Source organism: Poromitra crassiceps, assembly GCF_964638095.1.
Source record: "Poromitra crassiceps genome assembly, chromosome: 4".
Classification (NCBI taxonomy): domain Eukaryota; kingdom Metazoa; phylum Chordata; class Actinopteri; order Beryciformes; family Melamphaidae; genus Poromitra; species Poromitra crassiceps.
In genome coordinates this window covers 68,323,482-68,343,333 of record NC_139626.1, presented here as the reverse complement: position 1 = coordinate 68,343,333, position 19,852 = coordinate 68,323,482, and the positions used below count along the sequence as shown (strand labels likewise).

The window sequence follows — 19,852 nt, the reverse complement described above, 5'->3', positions numbered from 1 at the left end:
TTATTACAATTCAGATTGTGTTCATTTCACCGGACTTGGTGTCCGGGAGATTTTAATTTGTTGGACCCTGATCAAGTTTAACGGTAAAAGTCAGGCAATTACCAGATAACGGAAACACTGGCCTAGACTACAGACTGAAAACTATTCATATCACAAGAATAAAAGCAATATTTTTAATTTAAAAAATAAATAATATAAACAATTATAGCAGAGATATGCTTTTTCCTATCCTATCCACCTTATTTCTAGCTGCCATGATGCCTGATGGGTGCTTCTTCCGCTTCCGGTGTAACAGACTGTTTTACAGTCTATGGTTTTAACTTGACAAAAAAAACATCTATGAGGATTTTACAGCAGAGCCATTCTGCTCTACAGCCACGTCGTTCAGGTGCTGGGATAACGTAATGCATTGTGGGTAGTCGGCTACTGTGGCTAATGCTAGCGGCTAGCGTAATAGTTACTTTACATGGCAGTAAAACGCCACTGAATGACCAAATTGATTTAACTTTTAACCATTTCGAGTAACACTGTTTCCATACGGACCCCCAGCGTTGATTAGTTGTTTATAACGTGACTATATTTATAACTTTTATAACGTACTCCAGTTTCCAGTTTACAATTCGGGTCTGCAGCCGAGTATAACAAAGGAAATGGCAAGCTGCAACAATAAGTCACGTTAAACCGGACCTTGTACCCACAATTATTTTTTACAGTGCGGCATTCAAAAATAAGATGGATAAATCATCTTATGACGCCCTGAAATGATCTTGTGACCCCCTCTGGGAAATCTCGAGGAAAATGTATGTTTGGCAGCAAAAACCCATTGGTTACCAAATGGAAGGTCAACGTCCCGACCCCCAGTTGAGAACCACTGATGTAGAGCAGATCAACTGTTCAACTGCATCCTTACGTCATTTACAAGAAGTTACACTGACACCCACTTTATTATTTACCTCAATGTCTCTGTGTGTGTTTGTGTGTGTGTGTGTGTGTGTGTGTGTGTGTGTGTGTGTCTCTGTGTGTGTGTGTGTGTCTCTGTGTGTGTGTGTGTGTGTGTGTGTGTCTCTGTGTGTGTGTAGGTACTGAAGCAGGTGCATCCTAACCTGGTGTCCCAGCAGGAGGCACTGCAGTACATCGAGGAGCTGATCCTGCTGCTGCTCAGCATGCTGTGTCAGGCCACGCCCCGCACTGTGCAGGATGTGGAGGTACACACACACACACACAGCTGAGCTTGTGAAGTTTAATTAGCCTATTGTAGCGTGTCAATCAGCTGTAATACTTTTGAACTCGTTCCCTGCCAGGGATTCTGAGTGACAGGAGAAGCATAATGGTTTCGGGTCGTCCCTCCGTACGTACGTCCGATGTTCGTTAACGCGATCTCTGAGGAACGCCTTGACGGACTTTAATCAAATTTGCCTCAAATGTCAACTTGGAATCAAGGATGAACTGATTAGATTTTGGTGGGCAAAGGTCAAAGTTCAAGGTCACTGTAACCTCACGAAGGCCATTTCCAAGCTCATTAACACGATAGCTTAGGAACGCCTTGACGGAATTTCTTCCAATTTGGCTCAAATGTCGACTTGGACTCAATGATGAACTGATTCGATTTTGGTGGGCAAAGGTCAAGGCCACTGTCAAGGTCACCTCACGAACGCCATTTCCAAGCTCAGTAACGCCTTGACGGAATTTCTTCACATTTTGCTCAAACGTCCAAAATCTGGACAGACATGGATGTCGACTGCTCACTTGTTGGCGGAGGCTGATATCCACGGTGCGGTCGTTCTACTTTTTATGCCTCCGCCGGCGAAGCCAGGCCGAAGGCATAATGGATCCGGGTTGTCCGTCCGTACGTACGTACGTACGTACGTACGGCCGGCCGTCCGTACGTACGTCCGTACGGATGTTTGTTAACGCCATATCTGAGGAACGCCTTGATGGAATTTCATCAGATTCGCCTTAAACATTCACTTAGGCCCAAGGATGATCTGATTAGATTTTGGTGGTCCAAGGTCAAAGGTCAAGGTCACTGTGACCTCTCGAACGCCATTTTCAAGCTTGTTAACGCGATATCTGAGGAACAACTTGACGAAATTTCATCAGATTCGCCTTAAACATTCACTTAGGCCCAAGGATGATCTGATTAGATTTTGGTGGTCCAAGGTCAAAGGTCAAGGTCACTGTGACCTCTCGAACGCCATTTTCAAGCTTGTTAACGCGATATCTGAGGACCAACTTGACGAAATTTCATCAGATTCGCCTTAAACATTCACTTAGGCCCAAGGATGATCTGATTAGATTTTGGTGGTCCAAGGTCAAAGGTCAAGGTCACTGTGACCTCTCACACGCCATTTTCAAGCTTGTTAACGCGATATCTGAGGAACAACTTGACGAAATTTCATCAGATTCACCTTAAACATTCACTTAGGCCCAAGGATGATCTGATTAGATTTTGGTGGTCCAAGGTCAAAGGTCAAGGTCACTGTGACCTCTCCAACGCCATTTTCAAGCTTGTTAACGCGATATCTGAGGAACAACTTGACGAAATTTCATCAGATTCGCCTTAAACATTCACTTAGGCCCAAGGATGATCTGATTAGATTTTGGTGGTCCAAGGTCAAAGGTCAAGGTCACTGTGACCTCTCGAACGCCATTTTCAAGCCTGTTAACGCCATATCTGAGGAACACCTTGACGAAATTGCATCCGATTCGCCTTAAACATTCACTTAGGCCCAAGGATGATCTCATTACATTTTGGTGCTCAAAGGTCAAAGGTCAAGGTCACTCTCACCTCTCGAACGCCATTTTCAAGCTTGTTAACGCCATATCTGAGGAACGCCTTGACCAAATTTTCATCTGATTCGCCTTAAACATTCACTTAGGCTCAAGGATCATCTGATTACATTTTGGTGGTCCAAGGTCAAAGGTCAAGGTCACTGTGACCTCTCGAACGCCATTTCCAAACTTGTTAACGCCATATCTCAGGAACACCTTCACGAAATTGCATCAGATTCGCCTTAAACATTCACTTAGGCTCAACCATGATCTGATTCCATTTTGGTGCTCAAAGGTCAAAGGTCAAGGTCACTGTGACCTCTCAAAGGCCATTTTCAAGCTTTGTTCACGCCATATCTGAGTAACGCCTTGATGGAATTTCAGCAAATTTGCCATCAACATCCACTTAGGCTCAAGGATGATCTGATTACATTTTGGTGGTCAAAGGTCAAGGTCACTGTGACCTCTCGGATGCCATTTTCAAGCGTGTAAATGCCATATCTCAGGAATGTCTTGATGGAATTTCTTCTAAATTTATCTCCGGGACGGCTTGGTGGAATTTCTTCTGATTTGGCTCAAACATTGACTTGGACGCAAGGATGAACTGATTCCATTTTGGTTATCAAAGGTCAAAGGTCAAGGTCACAGTGACCTAACAGATGCCATTTTCTAGCTCGGGAACGCCATATCTCAGTAACACCTTGACCAATTTTCTTCACATTTGCCTCAAATATCAAATTCTGCACAGAAACGCCTTGATGCAATTTCTACCAATTTGGCTCAAACATCCACTTGGACTCAACAATGAATAACGTCATGATATTTTAGATCCAACGGTTCACATTCATTACATATGTTCAATAAATGAAGACTGGCCTTGCATTGATCAATTTAAAGTTTATTATGCCTCCGCCGGCGAAGCCAGGCCGAAGGCATTATGGATCCGGGTTGTCCGTCCGTACGTACGTCCGTCCGTCCGTACGGATGTTTGTTAACGCCATATCTGAGGAACGCCTTGATGGAATTTCATCAGATTCGCCTTAAACATTCACTTAGGCCCAAGGATGATCTGATTAGATTTTGGTGGTCCAAGGTCAAAGGTCAAGGTCACTGTGACCTCTCGAACGCCATTTTCAAGCTTGTTAACGCGATATCTGAGGAACGCCTGGATGGAATTTCATCAGATTCACCTTAAACATTCACCTAGGCTCAAGGATGATCTGATTAGATTTTGGTGGTCAAAGGTTAAAGGTCAAGGTCACTGTGACCTCTCAAACGCCATTTTCAAGCTTGTTAACGCGATATCTGAGGAACGCCTGGACGGAATTTCATCAGATTCGCCTTAAACATTCACTTAGGCTCAAGGATGAACTGATTCCATTTTGGTTATCAAAGGTCAAAGGTCAAGGTCACAGTGACCTAACAAATGCCATTTTCAAGCTCGGTAACGCCATATCTCAGTAACACATTGACTAAATTTCTTCACATTTGGCTCAAATATCCAATTCTGCACAGAAACGCCTTGATGCAATTTCTTCCAATTTGGCTCCAACATCCACTTGGACTCAAGAATGAACTAATGGCGGAGGCATAAGTCCGCGTTGCGGTCGTTCTAGTTTCTTTTTCTTTGCTGTCTCTTTTGTAAATGGAAGAAATGGATGACATATGACACAGTGCAAAAGCTTAGGGACTTAAGGTGGTGACACACCGGGAGCATTTTCTCCTTGCGATTAATTCGCACGTTAATATTTTTCTGAACTGTATCCAGTCCAGGGCCCGAAATTAACTTTTTGACCCACCGGCCAGTGGCGGGTAGATGGAAAACATCTACCCGCCAAGCATATTTCTTACCGTCCAAAAAAAAAACGCATTTTTGTGTCACATATATCCATATATATCAATTTTTTTCAGTACATTTCAAGTAGATAAGGTATTACGTTGAAGAATACACACTTAAATAAGAGGCCAGAGTAAAATTTGAAGCAAATTATTTTAATATATTGATTGATGATTGATTACTCAATACATGTCAAGTCAATCTTGAGCTTAAATTGTTGTAAAAAAAACAACGCAGCTAAAAGTAATAACTGCGACAGTCTCAGTGCACAGCGCACAACTTGGGCTACACACCTTTCTCTCCTACTCACACCTGGCACCTGCGTTAGCTCTCCTGCACTCGTTCTCCGCTCCGCTTCGGCTTTATTGGTGGGTAAGCATTTTGATTCATCTCCTCATCATAGCTCGGCAACAAGCGCGAGCGATTGATTCATTGATTAATTCGCCCGATGTAGGCTGGCAGAGGTTAAAAAACGCTTTTTACCTCCGCTAAAGTGACGACTGCATTCCATTCCACTCCAGTCATGTTTGGTAGCCTATATAAGGCAGAGCCAGAATGAAACAGCCTCACAAAGCACTCGTATTAGCCAGCTGCGCACCAAAACACACATAACTATTATCTCCTCATATATAATGTATCATACGAGTGGTGTCGGCAACAAGTGCGAGCGATTGATTCATTGATTAATTCGCCCGATGTAGGCTGTCAATTTAGCAGAGGTTAAAAGATGCTTTTTACCTCCGCTAAATTGACGACTGCATTCCATTCCACTCCAGTCATGTTTGGTAGCCTATTAGCCAGCTGCGCACCAAAACACACATGATAACTATTATCTCCTCATATATACTGTATCATACGAGTAGTGTCGGCAACAAGTGCGAGCGATTGATTCATTGATTGATTGATTCGCCCGACGTTCGGCTGTCAATTTACCTCCGCTAAATTGAGACTGCATTTCATTCCAGAGGCACGTTTGGTAGCTTATACGGGAGAGCCAGAATGGAACAGCCTCAGGAAGCACTTGTGGTACAGTATACTACTGCACTGAACTAACGTTAATTTCAGACTGCTTCCTTGTATATTGTGGCTGGGATCAGTGCTCCGCAGCGCACTCCCAGCGTTTAACAGTCGGAAAAAGACGCTTGGTGGACACAGGCGGCTACACACAGTTTTAATATTACATGACGACTATTTTGCGACCCGCCACGTGGCGGAGAGACGCCAAACCTAACACGCCAAAGCTAAAATATGCCCGCCATTGGCGGGTGGCGGGCTCTAATTTCGGGCCCTGATCCAGTCAATGCAACCGTGCCAACGGCGAAGTCTTGCTGAGCGATATTGCGGCGAAGCAAGGCCGTTTTTTCGGAAATGGGCTTCTGACATGTACACATCTGTGTTGCTGTGATTGACAGGTGGGTCAAAATTCGCATTGCAATTTCGTGCTCAATATGCTTTACACGCTATGCTTTACATCAGGGGTGCCCAATACGTCGATCGCGATCGACCGGTCGATTGCGAAGGTAGTGTGGTCGAACGCATGGCATTGAGGGGGGGATTTTTTTTTTTTTTTTTTTTTTTTTTACTGTTTTTCCACTGTTTCCACTGTTTTTCCACTGTTTTTCCACTGTTTCCACTGTTTTTCCACTGTTTTTCCACTGTTCCACTGTTTTCCACTGTATACTCAGTGTATACAGTATATATATAAATAAATATGTTTGGTAGATCACTTTGACTTGGTCATTTTAAAAGTAGCTCCCAAGCTGAAAAAGTGTGGGCACCCCTGCTTTACATGCTCTTAGTGCATACATGGGCAAACTACGGCCCGCGTAGTTTGCCGCGTATTCTGATTTATTTCAAGAAAAACATTTTGGCTAGTGGAAATTCTAATTGGCTGGTAACTTTAAAATCTAGCAGCCATATTGGCAGGTGGTCAAAAAAGTTAATATCAAGCCCTGAGAGCAGGTGGTGACATAGGAGTGAGTGAGAAAAGGATGAAATATTGGTGGTTAAGACTGAATAATGACATCACAACTGTTAATTTAAAATGAGTTATTTCTCTAAAACGTGGCTTCAAATGCACCAAATTTTTCACGCTGGCGCCGTTCGGCCCTCAGCAAAACCTGGTAGCGAGGACATTTTTTGTGGCCCTCTCTATCATCAAAGTTACCCATCCATGGGTTACGGCATGACAATATTTGTTCGGCCCCGGCAACAATCTGGGTTTCTCATGTGGCCCCCCATGAAAAATAATTGCCCACCCCTGTCTTAGTGTGTAAAGGACCTTCAGTGTCATATAAATGTCAAGATACTGGATCTGTATACTAGGGGTGGGGGAAAAAATCGATTCACCTAAGTATCGCGATTTTTAATGTCACAATTTTTTGGATCGATCTTTTATTCCAGAATCGATAATCGCAAAAAAAAAAAAAAAAAAAAAAATTTTTTTTTTGGGTGCTTGCAGTCAGGCCACTCACTGAACAGCACGCCAGGCGCCGCCTACTGGTTTACTAGTGGCTTTATTACTTTATTAGTTAGTCTGAAGTAATAATTACACTTCAGGGGTCAAAGTGGGTGCATCTCATTGTAAAATTGGACTTCAAACGGCCCAAATCTGGCTTCAAACGGCCCAAATTTCACGCGCGTTGGCCCATATCGGCCTGGCCTGCTTGGTATCTAATGCCCGGCCTGAATTATGATCCCAGTCCGCCCCTGTTTTTAACTATATCGCCCAGCCCTACTCATGATATATAATATACAGTCTCTAGTGTATGATTCAACTTTTCCCATGTTCTAATCTACTGTAAAAAAGCAAACAAACTGAAAAAAGAAAAGAAAAAAAGAAACAAAAATCGCAATAAATCGTAATATCGAATCGCAATAATCGTAGAATCGCAATACTTAAGAATCGCAATATAAATCGAATCGGCACCCAAGAATCGTGATAGTATCGAATCGGGAGATAAGTGAATCGCCACAGCCCTACTGTATACACACTTCTTCCATAATGGTCACATGTGTTGTTTTTGTTTTGTTATTTGTTTATTTTGTTTGCTTGTTGTTTTTTTCTATCCTTCTGGAACTCTGTCCCTTTGGCCCCTCGTGTGACCTCTGACCCCTCAGTGCTCCTCAGGTTGTGTTGTGAAGTGTTGGTCATGTGACTGGAGTGTTGGTCATGTGACTGGAGTGTTTTCATCCTACCCTCCCCCCCCCCACCCCACCACACCCCGTAGGAGCGCGTGCAGAAGAGCTTCCCTCACCCCATCGATAAGTGGGCGATCGCCGACGCTCAGGCGGCCATCGAGAAGAGGAAGAGGAGGAACCCTCTGGCCCTGCCCGTCGACAAGATCCACCCCCTGCTCAAGGTCCACACACACACACACAGACACACACACGCACACACACGTTCACATGCACACACACACATGCAGACACACACACACGCAGACACACATGCACAGACACACGCACAGTCACGTTCACATGCACATGCACACACAGACACATACACACACAGACATGCGGACACACACACACACACACACACACACACACACACACACACACACACAGACCGAGACACATGCACACACACACACACAGACACACACACACAGACAGAGACACATGCACGCACACACACACACTCGCGCACACACACATACACACACAAAACAAACACACCCTGCTGTCAGTGGAGAGTTTTCGTGTACCATCTAGGGCCGGGTATCATGATACCACTACCCTTAAAGTAATACTGATACCAATAGAGTATTTTTTCTAAGCATTTGTTTATTGAGATTTTGATGAAGCTCAAATTAAGGATCCAATGTAATACGTCAAATAAAAGTAAACAAAAGAAAAACAGTGCATGTGACATCATTATTGACCAAAATCATCTTATGATGACATGACTGATGATGTCATAGGCATTGTGACATCATCAGTGATGTCACTCGAGCAATTGTGGTTTTTGGTTTTTGACATTAGTAATGTCACATAATGCAACACTGTTTGGATGTCACCTGCAATTACCACTCATCGCCATAGGTCTCACCCAAGAGAACAAAGCTGAAATCTTAGAGATTAGTGCTTTAAACTCTGAACAAAAATATAAATAAAAAATAAATAAAAATAAAATCGCAAGTGACAAAATCACAAGTGAAAAAAATGTTTTTGTTGTAGTTTTTTTTGTTTTTGTTTTTGGAAATTTCAGGCGACCCTATTTAAATTCCAGGCGACCCCACTTAGAGTCGCGAACCTAAGTTTGGGAACCACGGGGCTAAGTGGTATTATGCTCCGCCGTCGTGGAGTACGCTCAAAATGGAGACTTGGTTCTAAACATGCAGCTCATTTAACTGAGGTGCGGTTATGAGCAGGAGTTCAGTGCATGTTTAGAAACAGATCAAGTCATGCAACATTTGAAAAGTAGTTGCGAGAGGGCATTGAGTAGCGCTTGTCAAGCGTGTTAATGATTTTCCTAAATCCCTTGTTTTGCAACATTGATGGGAGCCATATCTGCTGCAAAGTAGGCTATGTTTCTTCTTCATTTTGTAAAAAACAAAACGAAACAAAAACTTCCACACAGCTACGAGCACAGGGGGTGGACAGGCTCTGCTCTGGATTCATGGTTGTCATTTTTATTTGCCCTACACTTATTTGCACACACATTTGTGTCGCTCGCTATGTTTATTTCGTCACGTGGCGCCACTCTGCATTGTCATTTTGTTTATGTAACTTGAGGAGAGAGTAGGAGCGCTTGTTTTGTTGCAGCCGATGTCCTGAATGAAAATGCTGCAGAATCGATGTCGTTTAGAAATGAGATCAGCGCTAGGTATGAATCGAGATCGCGATTTTATTTCGATGAATCCCTAGGTCAACAGTAAAGTTGTAAAAGTTGTCATACTTTCATACAGGTAGTGGAGCCTGGAGACGTTTCCATACTACTTGCTACTGGGTTCTTTCAGTTGATACCTTGAAGGTGTCGAGTAGGGATGTTCATCAATTATCGATAATCGATAATTGATCGTTGAGGAATGAATTCGATCACGTGGATTTTCTTTCGGGTTTTTTTTGTCTGACTAGGTTTGGGTGGAATTCGTTCCTCCTCGCCCCACTCCATTGCACAGCCGACTAACGTGAGGTGGAGCTTCATATAGTCTCTAGTTTTCTGGCTGGGCACAGGCCTTTGTGCCAACAAAACTGTTTTAAACATGGGGAATTCACACCTGACATGTTTGTTTACTTGGCCACAGCGCTAGTGTCTGATATTCTTACTACACAGCGCATGCATCTCCATTATAGCTGGCCGAGAACGCGCAACGTTATTACCAGACCAGAGTAAAAAAAAAAATATATATATATATATATATATATTATTATTATTATTATTATTATTATTACGCTATCGATAATCGATAATTGATCGTTAATTTTCCCGAATTTCGATTATGGAAATTGTTCAAAATGAACATCCCTAGTGTCGAGTACCGATACCCAGCCTTAGGGCCTGTGTCCACCTGGCGTCTTTTCCTCAGGTCCAGCGTCTATTTTCAATTGTTTCCAATGGGAGGAGAGCGTATGCGAGCGCACACGGACGTCTAGAGAAAGTGCGCTGCGTCCAGCGTATATTTTCGCCGTTTTTGTGTGCCCGGCTCCCAGCGCTCCCAGCGCTTCCAGCTGAAAATATTTTAACTTTTCAGAAAGACGCTGGTGTCGGCTGCTCCTTTTCTGGTAACTAATCATATGGAAAAACTATCGCAACAGAGACAGAATGGCTCAATTGTGGGAGCAGATCGGCTAGACACTTAATATTTCTGGTGAGTGTTGTGCTTACTGCTTTTAATAGCGTAGCCTACCTGTGTTGTTAGCTTGCTAGCTGTCAGCTATCAAGCTGAACTAACGTTACTTGCAGACTGCTTCCTTGTATATTGTGCGCTGGGATCAGCGTTCCCCAGCGCACTCCCAGCTTTTAACGTCGGAAAAAGAAGCTAGGTGGACACAGGGCCTTAGTCCCGCCATGGCATAATGTTTCAGAGGTGTTTCCACCCCGACAAGAAGACAACTCTTCTTCTACTGTATTATAGTGCTCGTAACTTCTATAAGTACTGTAATATGATTATGAATAGTACCTACTACTATTACTAACACTGGTACTACTTCAACCACCTAGAAACACCCTAGCAACCACTCAAGTAATACCCTAGCAGCACCTAATACACCTTAGCAACCATCTACTACTATACCTTTGCAATCACCTAGTATACCCTAGCAACCACCTAGTACACCAAGTCAGTGTGGTACAGTGACACATCTGAAGGAATGGCTGTTCAAGCAGAGCATGTTGACACACAGCTCCATGATGCCGCCGGGGCAGGAGACCTGGACACACTGAGGAGCCTGCTGCAGGTAGACCACTTCAGAAGGCAGATCAATGAGAAGCGTCTTTACGGGTGTTGGTCGACCCCTCTGGTGCACGCAGCCTGGCTGGGTCATGCTGCCTGTGTGGACTACCTGATCACACAGGGAGCACAGGTAGACCTAGCTGATGAGGATAACTGGACACCTCTCTACTGGGCCGTGTGCCACGGTCACCTGGACTGTGTCCAGATCCTCCTGGAAGCCGGGGCCGACCCGAACAGAATCATAGACGGCTCACTCACCCCTCTCTGCATCAGTGCTGTATACAACCGCCTGGACTGCTTCCACCTGCTGCTCCAGTCTGACCCGTGACGTGGCTTCTAGCCTGCTGGAGGTGGTGCTGAATAACAGGTGCAACACGGCCTTCGTCCAGCTGCTGCTGGACCACGGTGCTGACCCGGCCCTGGTGACCACAGAGCAGGCAGAGCTGGAGGAGAGGGCGGATCCAGAGGCTCTCAGGGTCTTTCTGGAGGCCAAGAGATGTCCTCGCAGTCTGGCCCACGTGTGTCGGATCCGGATCCGCCAAGTGCTGTGCACGCATTGGCTGAACCAAGTCCACTCCCTACCACTAACACAAGTGATGAAGGACTTTGTGCTCCACCAAAACTGACTTGAAGATTGAACGGGGTCAGTTTTATTTTCATTTCCTAGATTTAGTTCTTCAGTGACTGTGTTTCAAACAAATCCAGGAGCAGAAATTATATACCATCAGCATACATAGCTACTTCGCTTTGCACAGAAACAGCCGGGAGAAATACTTTTTACTTTTATACTTGATTACATTTCAGAGCTTGTAATTCGTTTTACTTTTACTTGATTAAACAAGTTGAATCAGTACTTCTACTTTTATCAGAGTCTTTATTTAGACAAGTAACTATACTTCTACTTAAGTAAAGAACGAAGTAACTAAGTACAAATAAAATACTTCATTACTGTACATGTAGGATTTTCAGGTATCTGTGCTTTCCCTGATGATGTCACAGACAGCTCAGCCGGATACTACCATAGTGATGTCATAAATCATTGATGATGTCACAGATGATGTCATCAGTGATGTCACTCAAGCAATTGTGATGTCATCAGTGATGTCATAAATCCTTCCTGGCTGAGGCTATAAGGGGTGGAAGAAGTCATCCAGTCTGCCAGAAAGCCAGTGTGGTACAGTGACACATCTGAAGGAATGGCTGTTCAAGCAGGACATGGTAACATGCGGCTCTATGATGCCGTCTGGGCAGGAGACCTGGACACACTGAGGAGCCGGCTGCAGCAAGACCACTTCAGAAGGCAGATCAATGAGAAGTGTTTTTATAGGTGGTGTTGGAGGACCCCTCTGGGGCACACAGCCTGGTGGGGTCATGCTGCCTGTGTGCACCACCTGATCACACAGGGAGCACAGGTAGACCTAGCTGATGAGAATAACTGGACACCTCTCTGCTATGCCGTGTGCCGCGGTCACCTGGGCTGTGTCCTGATCCTCCTGGAAGCCGGGGCCGACCCTAACAGATACATACACGGCTCACACACCCTTCTCTACATCAGTGCTGAACGCAACCGCCTGGACTGCTTCCACCTGCTGCTCCAGGCTGCTGCCGTTCTGACCCGTGACGTGGCTTCTCGCCTGCTGGAGGTGGTGCTGCTTAACAGGTGCAACACGGCCTTCGTCCAGCTGCTGCTGGACCACGGTGCTGACCCAGCCCTGGTGACCAGAGAGCAGGCAGAGCTGGAGGAGAGGGCGGATCCTGAGGCTCTCAGAGTCTTTCTGGAGGCCAAGAGATGTCCTCGCAGTCTGGCCCACGTGTCGGACCCGGATCCGCCAAGTTCTGGGCACACATCGCCTGAACCAAGTCCACTCCCTACCACTAACACAAGTGATGAAGGACTTTGTGCTCCACCAAAACTGACTTGAAGATTGAAGGGGGTCAGTTTATTTTCATGTCCTAGATTTAGTTATTCAGTGACTGTGTTTCAAACAAATCCAGGAGCAGAGATTAAATACCATCAGCATAAATACACCACCTGTTTATCTTAATATGACGTGAGGTTCAGTTAGCTTTGCACAGAAACAGCCGGGAGAAATACTTTTTACTTTTATACTTGATAACATTTCAGAGTTTGTAATTTGTTTTACTTTTACTTGATTAAACAAGTTGAATCAGCACTTCTACTTTTACCAGAGTCTTTATTTAACAAGTAACTGTACTTCTACTTAAAGCAGGACTAAACTAGTGCTGCACGATTTGGGGGAAAGGTGCCATTAGCGATTATGGTGGACAATATTGAGATTTGCGATTGTGATTGCGATATAATAAACAATTGGTATCTAGGGATGTGCGGGCATGAGTTTTTTACGGTATGATAACCTTGGACAAAAATTGGCGATCATGGATGTTCTCTCTCTCGGTAAGATAATATGTAACCTTGCTGCACATAACATAACTTATTTGCGGGAGTGCATGGGAGAAGTCTCCCGCTAGTGTTGATGCCCAGTGTGATGGCAGAGAAACGTGTGTTTGCTGCGTCGCGTGTAACGTTAGTTTAGAGGAGGCTCTCACACACACACACACACACACACACACACCCAAAAAGACGTGAAAAAATAATAATAATCGCACACTTTTGCGGTTATGTAATCGCACGTGCTGACATCGCGATTGCGATTCGATTAATCGTGCAGCACTAGACTAAACCCCCCAGATTTCTTGCAAAACGGTCTTCTACTTGATTTGAAAAATAAAACAACCCATAATATCTTCAGTTGATGTAGAATGCAGAGGACATGTAACTGTTTAGTTAAACTTGCATTCCAGGAATATTGCTCTAAAGATAACGTTAGTGGCTCGAGACTGTTTCGTCCTGAAACCCACTCGCTTTGCGCCAGACACAATCGATTTGGGGGTGGAACACGCCAGGATTGGCCAACGCCAACGCCAGTGCCCAGAACGGTCAAATCAAATCATCGACTGAGACGCTATCACCCGCCTCCCAGTATTCTCAGTGTATCCGAGATAGATATCATAGAAAACATTATGAATATAGCCACGTTATAAACAACAAACTAACGTTGGTGATCCGTATGGAAACAGTGTTACTCGAAATGGTTAAAAGTTCTATCAATTTGGTCATTCAGTGGCATTTTACTGCCCTGTAACATATTAACTAGCGGCTAATATTAGCCACAGTAGGCGGTTTCCCATGGATAAACAATCCCGGGTTAAAACAATACAGGCAATGGGAAGATTGTGCATGACTCCAGTGGCGCTCCTCTTTGGCAAGAGGAGGGCATCTGCATAGGCTAGGATAGGGGATATCTGACGTCATTGCAGACGTCATACTCGGACTTGACTGACCACAACATAGCTGACGTCATACTAGAACTTGACTGACGTCGGTCGCGGGGTGATCAGGTTATGCATGTGTGGCCTTCTGCTTGAAATTTGATCTGGAGACCTCACTTCAATCATGAGAGGCCAGTTGGTAGGATTTAACAAACTTTATTTAGCAATCGGCGTGCATGGCAAATACTTTGGCGCATGACTCCGTTGGACGGTGGCGCTCCTCTTGAGGCGAGAGGAGGCTAGGATAGGGGATTCCCTAAAAGGAATACAGGCAATGGGAAGATTGATTTGAGAGGGAGAGTTACAGAGAGCTGGCGGAGGTCTGGAGAGTGTTAGCGTGGCCCCAGACTGCACTGGGACGCATTCACGCATTTAAAGCAGCTACGAGCAAGATTTTCGATTGTTATTAAAGTCTAAATTTAATATCGATCTTACCTCTAATAGTAGACGAGACCAACGCAGAGTAGTCTCGCTTGAACCCCGAGTGAATCGGCCAGTGTTAGTCTGTCTGTGGCCAGGGCAGATCAGGAAGTGAAATGAAACGGTTTGCAGCAGCCACTTCGGCCATAACCACAAAATAACTTCCAAAAAACCTGTTAGAATATAACGAGAGATGTCCGCGAGAGTAACAAGCCCCTGCATGGCGTTCTCCGTGTTTATGGTCTGTTGCTAGGCAGAGCGAAACGGCGGAAGGCAGCAGCTGCCGTGAACCGCTTCGTTTCACTTCCAGGTTTATCCGGCCCGCCAGTAGACAGATAGAGAGAGAGAGCCCCCTGGTGACGCGAGGTTAGACAGACACAGACTCTATAAGCATCAAGAGAGCAATCTCCGATTCACACGGCTTTGGTCTCAGCTACTATTATAGGTAAGATGTGATGCATCAATATTGTAATTATACTGTTTAATAACAATGGAAAATCTTGCTCGTAGCTGCTTTAACAGAGTAAGCTAGCTGTGTGTTCACTGCCTCACCTTAAAGGAGAATTTCGTTTTTTTTTAACCTGGACCCATCTCCTGGCATTAATTATGATTTGGCCACTCACGCAGCGATCTCCGCGGCGTTTCTGGCCGTCCTAGCGTTGTTTTGAGATCAATAGCGTCCAAGTCAGTCGTAAAATGGAGCTGATTTGGGGCCAAGTGTGAGCCTGTCTTTCCTGCATCTAAATAGCTATTTTTATTCCCGTTTTCGCCGCATATCGCCATAATCTGATCCGTCAACATCCACCATAGTGATATTTCCCCCCAGGCTATTTCCTGGTCTCTCCCAGGGACCAAATTACCTCAAACGTGATCTCGGTCACCAAGTCTCGTGAAGTCCCGCGATATTTACATCTTATTATCCTGTGTTTTTTGAATCTGATGTTCTGGATTTGTCCAGTGACTGTTGAGAAAGGTCAGCTGACGACAGGGGAAAGTCCTTGCGGCGGCATGGAGAGACAGCTGACAGGAGGGAACAGACCCCACCGGGACAGGCATGGGTTAGCTTCCCATGGCTGTAGTTTCCCAGGCTTTTCAGCACGTTGGAAACACCCGCTTTAGCTACGAAAAGTAAATATAAGAGAATACCCCCGGAGTCTGCGAGAGTGGGGGCGGAAGAGGACTCATCGGCTGATATCGCGGTAATAGACTTTGGACCGGAAACGACTATGAGCAACACGAGCACAGTGCAAGAGAGCACCACAGGAATCGCAGCGGCGGGCCACAAGCTTCGGTGTTTGAGGGAGAATGGTGTCATGGAGGAGTCTGACTCGGGCACGGAGGCTGTTGCCCACAGGCTTCCGTGTTGGAGGGAGGAGGGACAGAGGCCTCGCGTTGACTACACCCTTCTGACTGTCATACATCTGCGAAGGCAAGGTCAAATCAGTCGAGTGAAGCACAGCAACGGGATGTAAACCAAAGTTTGCAGTGCATCAATACCACTGTCATGGAGGAGTTGGAGTTGGCACGGAAGCTGTTGCCCGGTGCTGCTGATAAACTGTGGGAGACGACACAGAGGGGAGGGTTGAAAGCAGAGGAGGGCAGGTGTTGCCGACGAGCCCTCTAGAGGTGTAGTGGTTTTGTCGTCGAAACGCCCGTGAAGGGGGGTTACCACCTGATGACTCCAATGACTCTTTTAACCCTCGCCCCTCTGTGTCAAATTCCATCATTAGCCACTTCAGTGTTGCAGATACCATCAAAAGACTCTCTAGTAAGTGCTTGCACAAGGGATATTTACATCTTATTATCCTGTGTTTTTTGAATCTGCCGACTGGTCAACTACAGGTCGGACGCTTTGCGGTGGTGGTTTTAGCGTAACCTATGTGGGGTTTGGCATAACCTTCGTTATTTCGAATCCCACATAGGTTACGCCAAAAATATCGCAATACTATCGTATCGTGACTCAAGTATCGTTTTAGTATCGTATCATCTGCTGATTCCCACCCCTAGCAACTAGGGATGTTCATCAGTTATCAAAAATCGATAATTGATCGTTAAGGAATGGAATCGATCACGTGGAATTTTTATCGATTTTATTATTTATTTTATTTTTTGTGGACTAGGTTTGGGTGGAATTCGTTTCTCCTCGCCCCACTCCATTGTACAGCCGACTAACGTGAGGTGGAGCTTCATATAGTCTCTAGTTTTCTGGCTGGGCACGGGCCTTTGTGCCAACAAAAATGTTTTAAACATGGGGAATTCACACCAGCATGCGCCGGGGACAGCAGAGTGTTGGAGAGGAGACACATTGAAATAAAGAGTTCATTGAGGGGAACACGTTGTCTTTCGTATTTTTTGCCATACGCATTCATTTTGTAAAAAAATAAAAATAAATAAAAAATAATATGATCGATAATCGATAATTGATCGTTAACTCATTGAGTGCCAGCCACTTTTGGAGAACGGACGCTCCCAGTGCCAGAGTTTCAGAGCGTTTTCAGTGATTTCTCGAGGCCCACAGAATATTGTGTGATATTACTATGTAAATACCGAACACGCACAAAGAACGAGGAGACTCTATTGTATCATCAGCAAAAAAAAGTTTATTGATACCATTTTCCGTTCTTTAGTTATGAGCCGGAGAAGATAGGTTGTTTTCAGCAAAAACAGACGTTTCAAATTAGAAGCTGAGATATTCAGCCTTTTGTGAAATGAAGCATTTCAAGCACATTCACTGACTCTGAAGCTAATATTTTCTGACCTGAAACATCTGAACAGTAATTTCCTTTAATAAAACAGCACCCCCACCCCCCTCATCTCCAAACTCCTCCTCCGTGGGAGTGTCTCTGGTGGCTCTGCTCGCTCTGCTGGCTGCTGCGTGTGTCAGGCGAGTCTCTGCTGCCTGCTATGGCAGGCTCTGCTGCCTGCGGATCCACGTTCGGATGGCGGCCGCTCGTCGGGGGAGTCTGGATGGGGCTCGCTGAGTTCGTCTGCGTTTCTGGGGTTTCGGTTGTGAGCTGGGATGAAGCTGCGTCCGATTATAGGCTTTCTGCTGCGCGTTTCAAAGTGCGCTGCACCCAGTCTATTTTCGGAGCGCTCAGCCTTGTGCGCCGGCTCCCAGCGCGACACTGAAAAGCCAAAACCATTCTCATGAGAATGGTTTGGCTTTGGTTTTATTTTCTGGCGGCTAATCGTGTGGAGAAACTATGCAGCAGAGACAGAGGGGCTCATTTGTGGGAGCGGATTGGCTGCTGTTCGCAGCTAACGTTAACTCCAGCCAGAGCAATCTGTGCCGCTCTGGCTCATGCATCGGTTTCTCTTTCATCACGGCTTTTTCTGCTGTTTTTCCTCAAGTTTCTCTAATCTGGAGAGCACTGTCGCCACCTAATGGGTCCGTAAAATAGGTTATACACCTTCAATAGCTACAATATTTTTACAGGAGATGCAGGAGGCTTTGATCCACGTCCCACCGTCAAAAAACGCATTTGACGCCGATCGACGTCATTGGCACTCTACGTTACTATTCGCTTTGACGCCGATCGACGTCATTGGCACTCAATGAGTTAATTTTCCCCGATTTTCAATTATGGAAATTTTTCAAAATGAACATCCCTACTAGCAACCACCTAGTAACCCTAACAACCTCCTTGTACACCTGATGCCTTGTGTTACAGGAGGTGCTGGGCTATAAGATTGACCACCAGGTGTCAGTATACATGGTGGCAGTGCTGGAGTACATCTCCGCTGACATCCTGAAGCTGGCCGGGAACTACGTGAGGAACATCCGCCACTACGAGATCAGCCAGCAGGACATCACTGTGGCCATGTGTGCTGACAAGGTACACACACACACACGCACACACGCACGCACACACACACACACACACACACACACACACACACACACAATTTTCAGAAAACGCTTCAAAAGTCATAAAAGTGGTCATTTGTGAAGATTATCTTGCTGAACACAAATTTCGCTCTTTGTCTGTCTGTGACCTGTCTGTCTGTCTGTGACCTGTCTGTGACCTGTCTGTCTGTGACATGTCTGTCTTTCTGTGACCTGTCTGTCACTGACCTGTCTGTCTGTGACCTGTCTGTCTGTCTGTCTGTCTGTCTGTGACCTGTCTGTCTGTCTGTGACCTGTCTGTCTGTCTGTCTGTGACCTGTCTGTCTGTCTGTCTGTCTGTGACCTGTCTGTCCGTCTGTGACCTGTCTGTCTGTCCGTCAGTGACCTGTCTGTCTGTCTGTCTGTGACCTGTCTGTCTGTCTGTCTGTGACCTGTCTGTCAGTGACCTGTCTGTCTGTCTGCCTGTGACCTGTCTGTCAGTGACCTGTCTGTCCGTCTGTGACCTGTCTGTCTGTCTGTCTGTGACCTGTCTGTCAGTGACCTGTCTGTCTGTCTGTCTGTCTCTCTATGACCTGTCTGTCTGTGACCTGTCTGTCTGTCTGTCTCTCTGTGACCTGTCTGTCTGTCTGTGACCTGTCTGTCAGTGACCTGTCTGTCTGTGACATGTCTGTCTGTCTGTCTGTCTGTCTGTGACATGTCTGTCTGTCTGTCTGTGACCTGTCTGTCTGTGACATGTCTGTCTGTGACCTGTCTGTCTGTCTGTGACCTGTCTGTCTGTCTATGACCTTTCTGTCTGTCTGTTACCTGTCTGTCTGTGACCTGTCTGTCTGTGACCTGTCTGTCTATGACCTGTCTGTCTGTGACCTGTCTGTCTATGACCTTTCTGTCTGTCTGTTACCTGTCTGTCTGTGACCTGTCTGTCTATGACCTGTCTGTCTGTGACCTGTCTGTCTGTGACCTGTCTGTCTATGACCTGTCTGTCTGTCTGTTACCTGTCTGTCTGTGACCTGTCTGTCTGTGACCTGTCTGTCTATGACCTGTCTGTCTGTCTGTTACCTGTCTGTCTGTGACCTGTCTGTCTATGACCTGTCTGTCTGTGACCTGTCTGTCTGGAAAAAAAAAACCTAACCTGAACTAAACTTGTACCACTGTTCCTTCAGAAGTTGTAGTTATCATAGACTGTGTTGCATAGTTGATCGCTCTATTGTTGACAAAAATGTGTTA

General features: G+C 45.4%; 1 protein-coding gene across 1 annotated transcript in view; it reads left to right on the top strand.

Annotated features, from left to right (window-relative positions):
- sos1 (son of sevenless homolog 1) overlaps positions 1 to 19,852 on the top strand; it is a 123,365-nt gene that overhangs the window by 31,367 nt on the left and 72,146 nt on the right. Inside the window, exons 2-4 of the mRNA XM_083634610.1 lie at positions 1,080 to 1,205; positions 7,840 to 7,971; positions 18,453 to 18,617. Of these exons, the coding sequence (XP_083490736.1) occupies positions 1,080 to 1,205; positions 7,840 to 7,971; positions 18,453 to 18,617 (423 nt within the window). The remainder of the gene's footprint in view (positions 1 to 1,079; positions 1,206 to 7,839; positions 7,972 to 18,452; positions 18,618 to 19,852) is intronic.